Source organism: Uloborus diversus, chromosome 6 (genome assembly GCF_026930045.1).
Source record: "Uloborus diversus isolate 005 chromosome 6, Udiv.v.3.1, whole genome shotgun sequence".
Lineage (NCBI taxonomy): Eukaryota > Metazoa > Arthropoda > Arachnida > Araneae > Uloboridae > Uloborus > Uloborus diversus.
This window is the reverse complement of record NC_072736.1, coordinates 62032239-62052178: the sequence shown is the minus strand read 5'-3', so window position 1 is coordinate 62052178 and position 19940 is coordinate 62032239. Positions and strand designations below refer to the sequence as shown.

At 31.8% G+C, this 19940-nt stretch overlaps 1 protein-coding gene across 1 annotated transcript in view; it reads right to left on the bottom strand.

Annotated features, from left to right (window-relative positions):
* The window catches only part of LOC129224350 (arginine/serine-rich protein PNISR-like), a 70930-nt gene extending 53422 nt beyond the window's left edge, over window positions 1-17508 (bottom strand). Inside the window, exons 1-6 of the mRNA XM_054858793.1 lie at window positions 17330-17508; window positions 17133-17231; window positions 11578-11826; window positions 8495-8727; window positions 2226-2306; window positions 144-282 (exon numbers count right to left, since the gene is read on the bottom strand). Of these exons, the coding sequence (XP_054714768.1) occupies window positions 144-282; window positions 2226-2306; window positions 8495-8727; window positions 11578-11826; window positions 17133-17205 (775 nt within the window). The 5' untranslated portion in view covers window positions 17206-17231; window positions 17330-17508. The remainder of the gene's footprint in view (window positions 1-143; window positions 283-2225; window positions 2307-8494; window positions 8728-11577; window positions 11827-17132; window positions 17232-17329) is intronic.
* Window positions 17509-19940: the final 2432 nt, after the last annotated feature.

Here is a 19940-nt window from a genome sequence, read left to right as displayed (position 1 = left end):
ATAAATGGCAAATATTTGAAATGTAACAACATAATTGCTTTCAACTATAAATAAACTGAACATCCAAGTTTATGAACTAAAACAACAAATAAAACAAAAACAACAAACATGCAAAAAAAAAAATTACCATTTATATAACAAACCTATTTGAGATGTATCTTCTTCAACGGGAAGATTAGCATTGCTACGTTCTTTTTTCAAAAATATAGGCGAAATAGTAGGAGCAGCATTAACCTGAGACCAATACTGATCATATTGGTTCTCAGGAGGATAGCCAGGCACCTTAAAAGACAAAATTGAATATTTTCAGAAACATTTACTATGAGTGCTTCATCCACATAAATAAAGAAAATTATCATTACTCTATTTAAAGCACACAATAAAAATTAAAAGAGAATTTTTCTAAAATAATGCAAAACTACAAAAATGAAAATCAAAATGCTTAGAACACAAACATATGCAGTGTCAGCGATTAGAAAAACATTTTTCTGATATAATTATTTGTTCCATCAGGCTATTGATGTAGACACTATTTACACAACACAACTGAATGGTTTATTTCAAAAAGGTAACAACTCTTAAAAAACAATTTTTCACTAGTATAAAAACTACAATTTAAAAGAATCTGGAATGTCCACATGTCTGACCCTTTACTATTTTATTTTGGTAGGCTACAGAAGTATTAGTGCATTTAATTACAACTAGTATTGGTTAATTAGAGCATAAAATTAATTAAAACTTGAGAGTTGTTCCCGTTTCAAAATAAATCATGAGTCCTTTGGCAAATTTTTTTATCAGGGAAATAAAAAAATATGTATTTATATAGATTTAAGAAATAAATAAATAAAAAAATAAAACAAATTTTTAGAGAAAACTTGTACGTAGTTAACTTATATCATTATTGCCGTGCAATTTCAAAAATTAGGCAAAAAATTACTATAGTGCAAAAGTAAATAAAAAACATGTTATATGCTATCAATTTCATTGGACGTTGTGGCTACAAATTTGTATTTTCATAAAACAGCAACCAGCTTGAATGTATCGAATCAACTTTTTAATATCCATTTTTCTTGATATTAACAGGTAGCTTCATTGTAAAAGCTGGGTAATCTGCTTGCTTTGGCAAATCTGTCACATGTAAACATAGTTTCATCAAATTGAACTCCTGCTTAAATAAATCATTATCGACATAATGAAGGATTTACAACTTCAAGAGAGTTGGCATCATAAAATGATTGCAATTGCCATTTGCAAACAATTCTTTTAGATCTTTCAGAATATCTTAATCATTTTTTTTCCCTCTTTGACAGAAGTCTTAGCAATGTTGGCGGGGCCCTTATTTACTAAAATTAATATGATGCACATGAAACTTAGTGGTTGAATAGAATTCTGTTATTAATTCTGTAATCTGTTTAGGATCATAAAGTCTATCTTCACATTTGATTTTTATTTTCACAAAAATCACAATCAGTCATTGATTGAATGTTCTCATAAGGGAAAGTCATTCTTATTAAAAGATTTAATTGTACTAAGTGTCGGAGAAAATTGAATAATATGATTATTCCAGTTTCGACTTAGACAGCTATTAGAAAATAATTGCATCTTTAGCCTCTTCCATAGCTTCTCAATATAATGAAGAAAGTAGATTTCATTGAATCCTTTGTATACTCCAACTTCGTGATGCTAACAAAACATTGCCGTGCCTGTTTTCAAGTTCTAGGTACAATATCCAGAACTGTATACAAAATAAAATATTTTTGCGGAGCTCAGTAAGAAGTAAATTTTGTATTAGATCAATTGACTGTTCCAGCGCGGTTGCAATAATTGAAGCAAACAAGATTGTCAAGGTTTATCTGAGCAAAGCCCCTAATATTGTTTTTTAGTCCAAAAAGAAAGAACTCATCGAAAAACTTTTTCAAACTCAACATGATTTTTTTTGTTACTGATGAAAGTTGAAAGATGTTTTTCCTTCGAAATATACATACAAGTATTGAAGGAGGCCATGACATGATTTTTTTCATTTTTGAAAGAACAAAAAGAGAAATGTTACCTTTTTAAAATAAATGATTCAATTAAAAGATTACTAATAAAATGCAGTATTTTATTTGGTATATATATATATAATTTTCATTTTCTCTTCAGTAATGTAAATAGCTATCTTAAATATAAATAATCATATTTTTTAGATAAAATTCTTCACATGAAATGGAAGTGTTACATCATACTTGTATTCCTTTCATCTTCTTTATATTCAATATTTTTTCTTTTTTTCTTTCTTTTTTGGGATACCTAAAATCTATTAAACACTGAAAAAAGAAAAAGAACATTTTCTAAAATCTAACCATTCATGCTGGGTAAATATAATGCAAATCTCATTAATTCCGTAATATATTTTTTAACAATACATTATCCATATAAAAATCATAAATGAAAGGGAAAACAAGTAAAATAATATTGAAAATAAAGTATAATGAAACACATAAAAATATAGAGATTAGATTTTAAATAAAATTTTGTATGCTAAGGCTAAGACAGTTTCACATACTTGATGTCAATGATTAAAACTTGGTAGGGGAAGCTGTTGTACCCATGGACGGTTGTACCTACGGACGTCGGTCGGAAAATTCCGGGTATCGTCGAGAGAGATCCTAATTGGGGTTCAACGTTTGTGTCACAGTCCTCTCCAGTACCCGGGCTGTGGAGTCGGAGTTAGACTGATTTTGGGGTAAAGGAGTCGGAGTCGGAATTGTTTGAAAACATGCCCCGACTCCGACTCTGGGTACCTTTGTTTCTTTAATTTTCACTGACTCTCCTGGCATTTTTTAAAAAACTGATTATGAATTAATTAAATTACATGTATAAACGCATACTAATAAGATATTTACTGTCAATGTTGCATCCAGCTGGCTTGATTGTTTATCAAACTTTCTGTAACAGCTACCTACGCCGTTTCCTAGTTTGCTTATTTTCTAACTTTATTTAACTGATAGCAAATGTCATTTTCTAAAAAATCGCTTTCAAATAAAAATAATGATATATTTTTACCTCGGTCTCAGTTATAAAATAGTAAAAGGAATGTATGTATCGCTTGAGCAAAACGAGAAACTCCTAAGGGTGCATGGTTAATTCAAATAAGTGTTGGTACGAAAGCGCAAATGCAAAAGATCCGATAAAATATAAATGTTTTATCAAATCTAAAAACTTTATCTAAGAAATTTTGGTTATCACTGAAAAGTACAAAAAAAAAAAAATTAGTACATGATTTATTGGTTACAATACTCAATAATTGTAGTTAATCCTAAAATCTTCATATTAATGTTAGTTCTGAAGCTGCCAATAAATATAAAATTAAAAATTGAGCCAAGAAATGTAGGTATACGTAGTAAAAGCTATTTGTAAAAAGCTGTATACCATCGCATTTTGAGGAAAATTTGCTCCAGACGTGCATGCAGCCAACCTCTCTTTGCAGTATAGTGCAATATTCTTGTTGAAATTTTTAAGATGAAATTTAAGATTTATTATTGGAGAAATTTTTCAGAATTAAAATATTTCAATTTTTATAAACTCTGAAATTTAGTTGAGGTGGGGGTCACCCAACATATGGGGACCAACCCCTCCCCCTCGAAAAAGAAAAGTATTTTGACTTAGCAAAAAGTTTTTTTTTCCTTTCTCAAACTCTCTCACTCTTTTATGCGCTTTCAAAAATTGAAAGCACAGGATTTGATCAACATCCACTTGTTAAACATTAAAGGAGAGTAAACTAATCCTTTTTAATTTTTTCAAAAATGGGATTTTTAAGTAATATTACTTTAGAAATCGCAACTATTGGATAGCTAGAAAGTCGCGAGTCATGGTATGACGGGTAAAAATTGCTTCAACATTTAAACGAAGCCATTGCCTGTTCAGTGATATTTTGATGGTTGACATTTTAAACCATAACTCCAGTGGATTAACATTAAACTCCAATAGATAGCGTTCATAGTTGACGGTTTTTTCTTTTCTTCATTCCCTTGAAATAACACAGTCTTACCAGTAAAGCAGTTAAGTTATCGGATTGAGTTCAGCCTTGTTACAATAGAGCCTTTCCCTGCATGTTAAACATTACCAAGCACATTATCAAATTCTCATGCTGTTGCACAAGTTTCCTTGTTGAAACACACGGGTTACACAATCATCGGCTATTATCAAAATTTGATTTTCAAATTTAATTTCTAATGTTGTATGCATCTTAAGTTACAATTTAAAAAAATGCGAAAATTTCATAAAAAGGAATTAATATTTCAATCTATGTTTAGGGGTTTTCCCCCTTCCTATGAGGGGGGAAAGGTTATTTGATTTTTTTTTTTTTAATTTTAAAAAATGCCGGAGTCGGACGCTTCAAAATCCTGGAATCGGAGTTGGCCATTTTGCTTCCGACTCCGCAGCCCTGTCCAGTACCCCAGGAAGTTTCAATGCCATCAAACGAACATTTAAGATTCTATCACACGTTTTCGATTTTAGTAGGATCTAAGTAAAAAAAAAAAACATGAGCAATTTTTTTTTTTTTGTCTGTCATGGATTGTATTCTTCATTTTTGTTGTAGGTATCATGATTCCCTATATTCTGAAGGTTTTGTTTCTGATTTTTAATGTTGTAAAACTGGTCCTGGCGATGTGACTAGCATGAAAAACCAAAATGGCGTACCTCTATTTGGTTATGGAGACATAACCATATGTACCCATGGACGGCAATTTTTACTGTGGGTCACACGTGAGTCTTCTTACAATGTGAAGTACCTCAAAATAGTGCCTTGTCATCAACATCCAAAACTTGCTTTCAACAATGATGATGAATTTGAAGTAGGGCTTAGAGATATAGTGTTGAAGTAACCCCCACTTGTTGTAGGATCGGCAATCCCAGCTGTTTTCGTTTGAAGTCGACTTTTATAGATTTTTGTTGGTTCAATCTAAACTGAGTTTTTTTTTGTAATGGGTTAATTTTGGTTAAAGGTTTCAATAGCATATAAATGGAGGTTATTATGTAGGTATATAGAGAGCCATAATATCATGAATCTAGTTTTTTTTTTTTTTGCTTAAAAACATATTAATTATTCATAACATTATTAACTCTCTTAAGAGTAATAACTTTTTTGAAGAGTTCGCTGATGTTAAAAACTAAGGAAAATTAAAAAAAAAAAGGAAAACACCTTCGATTAATTTTCGAAGTTTAATTTCTGTTGGATATTTTATTTAATGTTATTTTCAATGGATGTCTGAAGTATTTCAATATAAAATGGCTTATGAAAATGTATTGATTGTATAATTGAGTTCCTCAGATTATTTACACATTATTTTTTTGTGTGTCCATGGGTACAAAGGCACCTGTCCGCGGGGTGAATGGGGTGCTGTACCCACGGACAAAAAAGATATTTTTTAAGAAATTTTTTTTGAAGTTGAAAGTTTTGAGATTTTCACCTGACAAAAATTGCCAAATAATATGATAAATTGTAGATTCTTCCAGAAAATTTTTCGATCGATTATCCATTCTCAGAGACCAGCAAAAATTAAAAAGTAAATTTTATCTGTGGGTACAGCAGCTTCCCCTACCACATAAGAGCAGTGTTAGCAGTAGTTGTTTTACGGGATGGGTAATGTTTATAGTTACCTTCCTCAGGAGTAAGTAGCTATATATTTTTCAAATTTTAACGAAGAGAGAAAATGTTTTTAGTCTCTTTATTACTCTTCTATGAGGGACATTGGAAAATTTAGTTCAGTTTCGAAATAAAAAAAGAGCAAGTACAACACAAGAGCAAGTACAATATTACCCAAGTATCTACCAGCCTTACACTATTTTTTGACATAGCTACTGCGATTTTGAAGTTATTTGTCATAGCTTGCTATAAGTCTTTACACACTCTCTTTGTTGGTGGCACCTGTTTAGTCAACATTAAGGTAACAAGTTCTTTCAGCTCATCATCGTTGTTGTACCGTTAAGCATCAAGGAAAGACTTCTAGATGTTGAAGAATGAGTGAACAAAATGAAAGTTGCAAAGAATGAGGTCAGGGTCACATAGAGGATATTCAGAAACGTTACAGCAAAACCTCTCAACTGGGTTTTTAGAGGAGTCATTTGGCTCGTACGTTTTTGAACATTCTCCATATAACCTTGACCTCCTTCTTAGAGATTGATTTGTTTCGGCATCTGAAGCTTTTCCTTGATAATGATGTACAAAAGGGATGACGAGCTCACAAAAACATGCATACCTGCCATTTTTGCATGAAAAGCAGGACAAGGGGGCCATTGTCTTAAAACTAATCAAATTACAGGCCTAAATGAAAATTGAGAAAAATTACTAATTACTTTAGTAGCGATGCAGGCACTTGGAACAGCTTAACGAAAGAGGTTGTAATGAACAAGGGGGAAGATAGCTTTAAGAGAGCCACTGATCTTTTTTGGGGACTAATAAATTGACTAGGATTAGCCTAGCTGGATCCTGTTGTTGTACCAGAAGAGCCTGTTGCTGGTCGGCCCATTAGTATTTGTTTAATTTCAAACTATCAACAGAGTTATGTTTTCTAAAGGTTTCAACAAAATTTTTTATGTTTTTGCAAGCAAATAACTTGCCATGAAAAAGAAATTTAAGGGACTTCAATCTCATGAAAAAATTTTTGTTAAAAAATAAGATGGAATTTCTAATCTATAAGCCTAAAAGTATTTTTAAAACAAAATTTCTTAGACATAAAAATATTGGATCTTATATGGTGGTTTAATAGTTGAACTTTTTAGACAAATATTCTAATTTGTAGCATTACCTAAAAGCTGCATTCAGAAAAAAGTCTAAAAACTATTCACGAAAAGCCTTTTAGAAACCAAAATACAACCAAATTATATCAGCAACAGAAAACAAATTTTCTATATAGAAGTAAAAGAAATAACTTTATGTAACACAGAAATTGAATGAATTTTGTGATATGCTAAAATTAATCTTAAATACATTTAGAAGGATTATTTAATAACTGAAATAAACCATTTCACAATATCAAATATAGTTTAGCTTTTCATCTTGCTCTAGCTGGCAGATAAAATGTCTGGCAAATAACTTTCCCTTTAGTTTCCATACTTGCTTACTTTGACAATCAATATAAGATACTAAAAATTTTACCACAATAAAGCTTTACTAAATGCAGAAATAACCAATTGCTTAACTCAATACTAGTGATGTGGATCGGGTAAATACCCAGCGGGTAGGTAAATATTTTTTGGGTATTTACCCGGGTATTTACCCAAGGCCTGGGTAAATACCCAAAAACTGGGTATTTAATAAAAAATGCAAAAAAGTGAATGAGAATTTTTTTTTTAAATCTAAATATGAAATAATTGGTAAAACTGATATATACATATGTATTACACAGTTTATAATATTTTTTATTGGAAGACTTTATGAAATAATGAAAGAAACGTATCGTGAACCAAAGAACCTTTCTTTTCAATGTCATAATTGTAGAAGTATAAGCAATTCATTATGAACTTCAGGATTTCAAAATCACAATCTAGGTTAGTCATATCCAAAATGAAAAAAAAAGGAAGCATGAGGGATGTTTGGAAGAATAAACTGAGAAGTTATTAAGAAACTATGGTGTTATTTATTTTATTGATATTTAAGTGATATCATGGAAAGTATAGAAACAGTTTTCACATTAATAAACAAAAAAAAGCAAAATTTTCTTTTGTTGCCTTGCTCATTTGCATTTGCTCCCCTGTAGGGTGGGAAGGTAAATATTTTTTTTGGTATTTATCCGAAGGCAAGGTAAATCCCTTAGTAATTGCGCATTTTGCAAAAAATTTTTAGGTAGTATTAAAAGGTGACTATTATCTTTTTTAAACATAAACCCTAAAATAAAAGATTAAAAATTTTAAATGAATTTTAAATGTTTATGTATATTATGTGTGTGTGTATATGTGTGTGTGTGTGATACAGAATACACCTGAACAATTGAACTAAGTTTGGAGGAAATTTCTGCATAAGATATACGTGAATAAATTGTAATAAATTGAGCGACATTTCGTTACATTTTGATGTCATGCAGGGACATATTACTGGGTTGTAAAAGACTAGGCCCTTAAAAAATTGATGTTTGCTTTTTTTTTGTAACCAGTTAAGCTTTTTTCTTTTTGTAGAATGGCTTTTTATATCTGAAATTTGGCTATCAACATTGATTAGGCATATCCAACACATTTAATGTGAATATATTAGATTGCTAAGCTGTTTCACACAATAATTCTTTAAATATGTGATCAAAATACAATTTTTGGGCAAAAATTTATTGTTTTGTATATGGTTGGTTGTATATATACATAATGGAATACATACAGAAAAGTATTTTAGATGAATATAAATTTTTGAAATAAATACCCGGGTATTTACCCATTTTGGGTATTTACCCGGGTATATACCCTGGGTATTTACCCCTAAAAATAAATACCCGGGTATTTTACATCACTACTCAGTACTAACCTGATTATACGGAGGGAAATCGGACATGTGATTATAATCAATAGATTGCATTGCTAAGGGTGGATTATCATGCATATGACCATAATCAAAAGTCTCTTTCCCAGCTAATAGAGGTGCTGCAGGTTCAACGGCTGGTGCTGGCCAAACTCTGTCATCAACATCACCAACTGTATTAGACTCCCACTGAGGTTTATTCCAAAAAGTATTATCAACTGTTTTAGGCAAAAATGGACCTAAAAATATTTTTTAATTTAACATGTTTTAAGTTTTATAAAGATAAAATACCAACAAGAATTAAGAAACCCACACACTATTGAGGCAGTGAGAAGCAGAGAGATTTTAAGTGGACATTTTCAAGTTGAACTGAAGGCGTTTAAAGTTTCGGTCCTAGGCAAGTTTTCATTGAAAAGTTTTTCTAAATCATGCTATATAGCAGAACCAACCAGGGCTACTAGTACCATACTTGCCAACCTTTGAAGAAAAAAAAAACATTAGATTCTCCACTAGAGGTATATAGATGATTCACCAGTTATTCACAACAAAACTATTAAATTATGCTTTTAAATAACATAAATACTAAATTTGAAGTGAAATGGGGCTTTTTCTCAGATGTAAGCTTATTGGTACAGAAAGAAAAATAAAAAATACTGAAAAGGAGAAACCAAATAATGAGTGAATTTGCTCAAAGTTTTGTACATTTCAGTCTATACCAAAAAAGTCCCCAAAAGAAATCAATATTTTATGAAAATAAAATATAAAATAAGTATGTATTGGGTAGCACATATTAAAAAAACTTCAAATTTTCAAAATTATGGAAACATTTTCAAGATGTAAAGGGATTGAAATTTGCTGCAACTTTCAGCAAAGCATGTGTTTCGTTGAACATGCAACATGGAAAGCTTCTGAAAATAAATTTTTACAAAATGAGTTATTAAATTGGAAAAATTATTTTTCCCTTACTAGGAAAGGTGACTAGAAAATGGCGCCATTTATTGAGAAGAAAATGAAACTTTTTGATGATTGATTGCAAAAAAGGGAGAAAGAAGTAAAAAATGAAAAATCGGGATATGGGAGCAAAAAATGGAAGTCAAAAACAGTAGAGTTGGCAAGTATGTAGTACCATCTCTTGCCTCAACATGGAGAAGAGGTTCCCTTACCAATTTGTACTGGTGATTTCCAAATCTTTAATTTTTGTACTTACATCCCTTTGCTTCTCACAGTTTCAAATGTAGCATTTCTAAACAACAGATGTTGGCAACCTCTTCCCGAGAGTGGGACAAAGTGATAAAAGAAGGTCTTGGCAAGATAGGATTTAATGAAAGATTAGAATTATTAAAATGCAAGATTAGCATAACAAATGATTTGACCATCTTTATAAATTTTTTACTTAAAACATACATAAAATGGAAGAAATAACATCATTAAACAAAATAGACACTAAATTGAGACAAATCTCTTTGCAGAAAATATAATGGTAAACACAAAGTTAGTGAAGCACAAATTTTTCAAAAAAATTGCAGACAAGTGTTTTAGGGTTACATGGAACCTCTTAATAAATGCATATGAAACAAGTCCTGAGAAAAAAAAACAGCTTTAACTTTTATTTAAAAAGGTGTCTCTTCCCCCATCAAACCATGCATCTGCAATTTCTTCAACATTTTGGGCTTTGTTAATATAGTAATTAACATTTATAGCAATTAAATTATTTAATTTAGCATTTGTAACTTTGATGTCATTCATGAATTTAAAGTCTCAAACAATAGGAGCTTAATTCATACAAATAACAAATAGACATTACAACTTAACCCTTTTATTTAGAGTTGAAAGTCCAAAAAAATAGAATTTAATTTCTCTGAGTCAAATAAAATTTAAGGACTAAATTTTAACAAAAGTTAAGAACCTTTGGGGTGATTCTACTGTTACGTACATGATTTCTGATGCTGGTTCAATGCAAACAATGAAAATTTAGATGAAGTTATTAAATTTCTTTTTCCCCTTTAGAATGATAACAGAATATCTAGGATTGTTTTAATGGCAAAAATTTCATTGTAGGATAATTCTAAACATTTCAAAAAAAAAATTTAATGAAGTGTTACGAGTGTGCCTCAGAAAATCTGTAACTAAGCTCCACTTTATTTGTGGAAGATAAATGAACCATGCTAGTTTTTTACATGTGTCTATATATCGTTGCCTCAGAAAAACAGTAGGAGATCTTACTGCTATTTCTGGGATTAGATGTCTTACTGTTGCTCTTAAGAGACAGTATATTAACCCCTTTCCGCTCGCTCCCGTAAAAGTGCTATGCTGGGGTTTTGACCTCCATTTCTCGCTCCTGTGATACTGCTGTACTGGGGTGTGCAATATTAACGCGACAAAACTCTTAAAACCAATTCATTTAATTTGCCCGGAGTACACTTTATTTCTCTTTATACACTAGATGGCAGCACCAGTTCATTTTAAATGTAATTGCAGATTTTAAATGTAATAGAGATGAAGAAAGGAAATTTGGTACTAACTTACGAGATTGTGACTTTGGCCTCTGTATCTCAAACTTTGAAATTTACCACAGAAGAAAAATTTACTTATCTTAACTTTTTTTTTCACAAAAGATTGATAAAATTATTTTTTAATGTTTAAAAGACGTATTTCTTAAATTTTCGCTGCTTGCTTGTTGACTTTTCATAAAATTTTAAATTTTTTAAAAATTTCAATCTAAAAAATATTGAAAATGCAAAATTGAATGCACATGTTGTTCATACACTTATTTTTATATCATTTTCCTAAATAAAAAAATAGACACTTTTATGACTGTTTTCTTGAAAATTATCTGATCGTTAAGGGATTAAGTAAATATTTCATACAATATTTTTTTCTAAAACTCATATGCTGTGAGTAAAATTTTAAAATATTCTGCTACGTGTGTGACCCTGAGTGATGGCAATGGGGTGGAAATGGGCATATGATTTTTTTAAGTGTCATCTTTTGCATTTTATCACCTTACGGCTGGTGGAGAGAGCTAATTTTGCCCTTTACTCATATCCCTGTAGTGTCTCAATACCATGACAACAATTTGTGCAACATACCTGGTTCACCTTCAAAGTGCCTTTCTGGGGGAAAAGGTTCCTGCAGCCCTCCAGAAGGTACAGGAGTTTTGAGCAAAGGGATATTATTTTCTTCTGGGGGTAACATTGGAATATGCCCTGAAGGTAACATGACAGGAGCAGGTGTAGGAATGGGAGCATTCATTGTAACAGGTGGAGGGGCAGTCGATGGCCCGTCCGTCGGAGATTGCTGCATCTGGATCCATTGTTTGGCTAAAGCAGCCCAATCAACTAATTAAAGAAAAAAATGTTATTTTAAAGAAGTACCATACATGAAAAATCATATTGTTTTCAGAAAACAGTTAAATGAATAGGTTCAAGTATTTTGTGAAACGTATGGTTCAATAGTGAAGTTGTAACTTGAAACCCATATTAGTGAAAAAATGGACATCAATTTGACCACATACATAAGTCAGGGCTCATGCAAATATAACAGGTGAATTTTAGAAATGAATGTTATGCTAAAAATTATTATTTTAGTAGGATTGTGGGCACTTGGAACAGCTTATCGGAAAAGGCTGTAATGAGTAAGGGGGTAGATAGCTTTAAGAAGAAATTATCTTCATTGGGGACTTGTCTAAGACCAGCCTAGCTGGGCCCAGGGCCTGTTGCTGGTCATCACAATTGTATTTATAATTAAAGAGAGCCCAGCTGCCTATTCAGTTAGTATAAAGTGACCAGACGTCCCGATTTTGGAGGAAATGTTTCGCTTTTTTCCCACAGTCCCGCTGAGTAAATGTTCTGCTGTAGAGGAAAATGCCCCATTTTCCTCTACAGCTTTTTTGTTCAAGTTACAACAAATGCCGAAAATAGGAATTAGATATTTCAACTTTTGTAAGCATTCATTTTTAACTCGATATCTTCTTTTAGCCAAGACAATCTTTTCATACTAATTTAAAAAATTATTAAATTTTTGGGAGATAATAAAAATTTGCTAAATGTAAAATTGTTTTCAATATTAAATATGATTGACACCTTTGACAGTATAAATGGTCTGCAAGCTTAGCTGCTACTGATGCCATATTAAAATTACTTTTCAACTAAGTTCCTTATTAGGTACATCTGAATTACTTCTCTTTTGCTAGGTATGCTCTCATTCAAGTTTTAAAAACATGCTATGATTTCAGTTGAAACAATTCCTTCCCCCTCCCCCCAGGGTTTGCATGGTTTTTACCACCTGTGGTATTTACCGGTTTTTACCGCCCTCAGAAAAACCTGCTTTTTCCATGGTTTTTATCATTTTGAAGAGAAAAAATATATTCATGGTATGTTTTATTGTTTCTGTCATTTCCGTGCACATGTTTTTGTCTTTAAACGTATATTATGGTTAAAACTGTTCATGTTTAAGGTTGTAAGTATGGGCAGTTCCCATTTTTAATTAAATTAAAATCAATTTTTAGTGAAGTGATCACTCATTTCAAGTTATTAATTTACAACAGCACTTTACTCCCTCCACCCTCTAAAATGAGTTTTGGACTTGGGGTGGGGGGAGCGGGTTATAAATAAAAAAAAGCAGCAGCTTTTTACTTGGTGATGATGAAATGTAAATTTTAAACTGTTGTAGCGAGTTTTTGCATGCAAACGATTTGATAATTTCATGAGAAAAAAAAAGAAAAAAAACTGGTTTTAAAACAATTTGTATCGATATTTTTCAAAATAATGTATAATGAAGAATAAATGAAAATGTTTGCCAACTTTTGGGGAAAAAAAATGTTATTATGACTTGATAATATACATATATTTTTTGATAAATATTATAATAATGCATAATAAATACGTTGTTGTAAAAATTTTTGTGTTAAAAAGTACTATTTTTTTCTGTAATTTTATTCAGATATTTAATTTTCAAAAAATATACTCTTTAAGCTCATTCATGAAATTTCTTTTTTACTTCTAATGTAAATTTTTAAAACAAAAGGAACTAATTCTAATCAAACAAAAAACAAGAGATGGATTTACTTATCTAAATCTTTGTGTCCCTTTAAATCTGTAGCAAAATACGTTTTATGTCTGCCTGTACAGTGAGTTACAATAAGATTGTGATCTATATTGATATAATACACATAGAGCACAAATGAATTAGTTTATCTTAAATTAATATTTACTTACTGACAAACATTGAAAACTTAATGGAACTATCAATTTAAGTTTTTAATAGAACAAAATTTATCCCCCATGCCCTTCCCAAATAATTTTTAAAAGGAAAAAAAATCTACATCTGAAATTCATGAGAAAGCCGTCATCTTATTACTTGCCCAATGACCCAATGGTTATTTTCTAGTATGCAATAAATATATTTATACAAAATCAGGGGTCGATCCAGCGCCAAATTGGGGCCACTTTGCGGCCCCTTCACAAAATTCCACATGGCAAAAACGGCCCCATTCACAAAATTCCGCGCCGCAGAAGCGGGCCCATTCACAAAATTCCCCATCGCAAAAGCGGCCCCATTCACAAAATTCTGCGTCGTAAAAGTAGCCCCTTCACAAAAATTTATAAAAAGGCAGCCTTTTCACAATATTTTTTAACCGTAAATGTGTACGCATCTACGCGGGAGCCTCTTCCACCTTCCCCCATCTTATCTTTTTGCTTGCTGCGTGAGGTGTTTTTGCTTGAGAGCGTCAGAGGGGGGACGGGAGAGGCACACTTGTGATTGGTAGCTTGTTTTCAGGAAAATCCTAAATTTTACTTTGATTACGCAATATATATTTAGTATTAATTTGTGTTGAGTTTCAAAATTCAATTCTAAAATAACTTTACTTAAAATAAAATTATTTTAAATGCTGTTTTTATATTTTTATTTGTTTTGAAGATCTTGATTTCCTTACATCGGCCATGGTAAACGAATTTTTTGCATTTTTGATGTTTACTGTACCTTGTTAAGAGGCAAACAAATAAAATTTCTTATATATTTATTAACATCATTAAATTGCAAAGTTTTAAACGAAATACCTACTCTGTAAGAACGTCAAAAGTCAAAAAATTAAACGCTGAATGCTGGTGCAGTATTATTTTGGGTTTTAATTACTTTTAAGTTTTTCAAACACATACATGGAATCTTTAATGAGTATTTCACTTCTGTGTTAAGAAATATGTGATATCTTTGAGTCTGTTCATATTGTATTTATTAGGAGTTATCATTACGTTCAGCAGCATGTGCAATTTTCATTGCTCTTAAAGTATTTGAGAGGGGCAAACAGGAAATCTGTTGTGAGACTTTCACCTTAAGAAAGTGTGCCTTGCATATGTATATTTGTAAAAAGCAATAAATGTAATGTATGTGTCAAATTACGAATAAAATGTTAAGGGTCTTACTTCCCCCCTCCCCCAGCGCATTTTCTCTTGACAGCTTTCAGGTATTCTTCGAGAACTTGCAATCACCCCTGAAACCTGTCTAGGGCTTTTCTATAACGATACGACAGCTAAAAATGCTTTAATATAATCTTTTCCAAGAAAAAAATCACGAGAAGGTCTTTTTTACCAAAAATAAAGAAAATTCACAAAAATATTTTGCTTTTTCACAAAAATAACGAAATTTCACAAAAATATTTTGCCTTTTCACAAAATGGGGAGCCAAAAAATAAAACCTGGATTGACCCCTGAAAATAATAGATGATTATAAACTATAATATATGTAGAAGCTTATTGGTAACAATAATCAATCACTGACTGTCAGAAAATTAGCAAGGGCAAATAGAATTTCCTATATAGGTTTTTACCACGCTTTTTACCGGTAAAAACCTAGTTTTTCCCATGTCCTGGTAAAAACCAGCGTTTCCCGGTAAAAACTCAACCCTGCCTCCCCTTTTCATCAGTGATATGCACTGATTTTCAGTTATTCTAGTCATATTCGGTTCATAAGACCAGACTTAGATAAAATGAAAAGCTTTCTGAGAACACAAATCCTAACTGGAAAAATTTCTGCAAATAAGTATTTTGCCTAATCCACCCTTGAATAAAGAATTAAATTTATATTCAAACATGAAAAAGACAAAAAAAAGTGCTTTAAATCATTTATTATTTTTTTTTTTTTTTACAATAACATATTGTTTATGCTTTATTTTTCACCAACAGAAGAAAACTGCCAAAACCATTAATTTTTTTCAAACATCTTTAAAAGGTTTTCGAAAAATGGTTTCAACAGAAATTTACAGGGATTTGTAATTTAAAAAAAATGTTTTTTAAATTAATGTCAGCTGTTTGAAAAAATTTCTGCAGAGTCAAAAATTTTCTGCACACGCCGTTCGTCTATACTATGCAAGACTGCATAAGACTGATATACTAATTAATTTATGGGGTTAGGGTGGAAGGGAACGATTCAGTAATGGTAACTCTTAATTGAGAATTGGGGAATATTTCAATAATAGGGAAGTTTTCGATTTTTCAATTTTATTTTTATATGATAGAGTAACATGTATGAACATCATAGGTGAAAAAATTTTTGCGATACAATAAGTAGTTTTTTTTAAATTAATTTTTAAAGTTCAAGCCCTTGTGACGTCAAATGGCATAGGAAGTGACGTCATGCGCTTTCCGATAGGAGAGAAACGCTAGCGAACCGGTTCCCATGTCATAGGAGAAACCGAAAAACGTGCTTTCGACTTGGAAGACGAAACGTAAAAGGCTTATCTCCTCGCATTTAACTCCTCGCATTTCTGGAACATTAAACCTCTCATCCTCTCGTAAATATTCGAATATCATCATTGATATTACTTGAGGAAGATTATTTAGATTGTGCTTTAACGAATCCGACCTCCATAGCGTGTTTAAAAGGATTATTGAATTTCTAAAAAATAAAAATATCAGCGCGCTCAAAATGTCCCTAGCGAAAACAAGGGATCTTCGGCGGAAGGCTGCTCATTCGCGCCCTGTGACATAGGCTCATGACGTTTCAGAAGAGCGCACTTTTGCGCGTGGATTTTTAAAAATTCATTAAAAATCATCAACGGTGTTTTAAAATTCGGCGATGTTGAATTTTTTAGTTTTGAGGGTCAATTAACAATATCCAATAGCCAAAATAGGAACATTTAATAGGTTGCAACTTCCCTATTGGGAATCTGGCGATCTTTCTTCATTGGCGCCAATTTTTGGTTCCAGTGAATGCGCTCTACACTGGTGTCAATTTTTGGCTCCAGTGATTGGGCAAGAGATAATTTTCGTTGCAAATCTAAACAAAGAGAACCGAATAATCTATTCGCATAAGGTTACTATAAATCAGCAGGGTTACCAAAATAAAATTATTTACGCGAAAAATGAGATGACCGTGGCAGATTCCCAATTATCGAAATATCCCCGGAAATTGCCAAAAACGAAAAAAATTCTCAAAAAAAAAAAAATCCTCCCCGAAAACTAAAACAATTTTGTAAACAAGACATTAGGTCTCAATATTCAAAAAATGATAATGACAATCGGTAACGATTTCACAAATTAGCAATTAAATGAAGAGCATGAGAATAAAAAAAACTAATAACACTGACGACAATGTGTGATAAAACATTATTGTCAATACATACAATGTTAGATAACGGAATTCTTACTTTGTTCGTGTGGCACATCGTTAAACATTGCAGGTTGCAATGCCCATTGATTCCAACCTTGAGTACCCCACATTATGAATGGAAGAATGAGCAATGAAGCTGGAATAAAAGAGATACAAAACTGATATGATTCCTTTCAAAATCTAAGAAGAAATGTAAATTTCCGCGGATGTTCATAATGTTAGTCTTCACAGTACCTTTCAGAAAAGATAAAAAAACGTTAAAACTTAGCTATGCAAGAAAATCAGGAGCAGGGGAACGATTTCACTCTTTTATGCAGTTCAAGCTGGTGAGGATAAAATGTAAACAAAGTTCCCAAATCATTTATTTTGACATAATTTGAGACTTTTTAGTTTTCTATTCATCATACACCGCAAACAAATTTCTTTAAAAAAAAACGATTACGATTATGTGTTGAAGATGATGGCCGTTAAATTTGCAACAACCGTGGTTATTGAAGCAAAAATCATTTTAGGAAAACGCTTACCAACCTTGCGTTCGACAAAACTCACCTGTCTACCGGTATGTAACCGATACTAACCTCACATAGACTAATAATAAGAGTAGACCGAGCTTTCTCATTCTTGCTGATGAAGAAAATTGGTTCATAGATGTATCATGTGACTAGTGGAAGGGCTTGGCGAAGACTTTGGCAGCATGGTTGCTAGATGGCAGCATTATCTACAGTTTGGCACTCGACATGTATTTTACGACAATGTGTTTTCATTAAAAAAAAACTTCCAGGTGCAGAGATTGAACTGTTTTTCTTTTAGTTATGCATTATTTTGACATTAGTAATAGTTTTTGATCAGTTTTCGGTAACTTTTATTTCATTTGGAGCTGTCAGCGTTGGCGTGAACGAAATGGCGTTAACGTTTTGCGTTAACGCAAAAATGTACTAATCGGTATCTTAAATTGAAACTGTAGGTAAAAATCTTACCGTTTGCTGATTCTTCTTGGTCGCTTGCCTCTTTTATTGCTTAGAGAGTTATTGAAATTGATTAAAGAAAATGCACAATACTATCTAAACGAAAAACTCACTATATTAACAAAATATTTACAACTTAGAATAACAAATTTACAAATCGGACTCCATAAAAGATCATTCTTCCGTGTTCCATAAATTCTATTTATTTTATTTCGCGCTGGCGTTGATCGTCTGCTACGATTAACGCCCGCTGTTGCTAGGATATCCACCAGTCACATGGTTTGGTTTATGAGCAGCAAAAGGGTTGCCATAGCTCGGTCTACTCTTATTATTAGTCTATGTAACCTCAGCGTACCATTTTAAGAAGTTGATTGGTTGATTGGAGCACGCTAGAGTCGTCGAACGTAAACCAAGTAGATGAAACGTCCCCCTTTTTAACAATTGTGTCTCCACGTTTTAAAATATAGGGAGTGGGGACTGAATTTTAAGAAATTTGCCCACATTTATACCTATTTTTCTAAACTTTTATAGAGGGTATGTTCGAGTGGAGTGACCGATTTCTAATCGCTCGCAGTGAGCAATCACCAAACGCGATTCGCAACCAGTGTTCGCAACTTCAGCGCTCGAATACGCTACCTTGCGATGATTTGCAAAATAAAAGAAAAAGATAAAACATTGCTTTCTACGTGTGTCTGTTGGTAAACATAGGCAGTTTGTTATGAGTATTTTATTAACGCATTTGATGTATCTTAGATTGCTTTCAGCAACAGGTATTGTTTCGTCCTTTAATGGTATTCTCGAGCTTCTCAAAATAATGTTAGTTTTCATTATTTCCCTCTAAAAAGTGAGTTTGTTGTCGTAAATGGCGAAAGCGTAAACATATGAAAACTCTGGATTAACAAACTTCGCATTTGCTTGAAATTATCAACAAAGATGCTCGTCTGTTCGATGTTTTTTTTTTTTTTTTTTGAAAGTTTATAACGTTATATCAGGTTTTTTTTTTTTTTTTTTTTTTTCATTTTTCGTGTGAATTTGTAAGAATATGGGGTTTTTTTTAATCTTTAGCTCGAAAGAAGGATTTGATAACATTAGCAGAAGAATTACGGCTTTCATCTCCGCCTAGTTTAAAAATAATTAATTTAACTTACTTTATTTTACTGCAGCATATAGTTGGAATGGACAGGACAGTATGTAAAATATTGTCTGATCGTAGAATGAGATGAAAAATGCTTAACTCTGAGAATTTTCATTGCCAAAATAATGCGCCAACTTTACTTTATTGCTTACATTATCAGCTGAAGAGGTTCACCAAAAAATTTGTTTCGGGTTATAGTTTTAGTATTGTGCGAGCTAAAAGAGCCCTTGGCGAGATTTCGCATGTAAATTATAAACCATTTTTACTTTTTATCATGTGTGGATTAAAATGATAGAAAGATTATAGAATTCAATAAGTTTAAAGAAATAATGGAAGATCAATAAAAAAGAAATTATCACCATTTATCCGTGAGAATTTTATTGATGATGCATGACAGAATTGAATCATAATTCAGAAATTAGAAACATACGAAACAGAAAAAATTAAAACTAACCGATTCGGCAGTCTGAGAAATAACTCAGCTACAAATTAGAACAATTAGCGCTAGCCAAACAAGACAAAGAAGCATCATCTTCCTCTTTTGATAACACTGATAAACAAAGATTTTCTTACATGAAATATTTATAGTGTTCTTATGGCCACAAAGAAAATGTAGTTCCATCAAGAATTGATAAATATCGAATTCATCAACGTGGAAATGGCTGCTTACAACTACGAACTACGAAATTTGCATTACTGTCTAACGTTTAGTAATGCTTCTTAAATTCTCATTTCTTTCTACGTG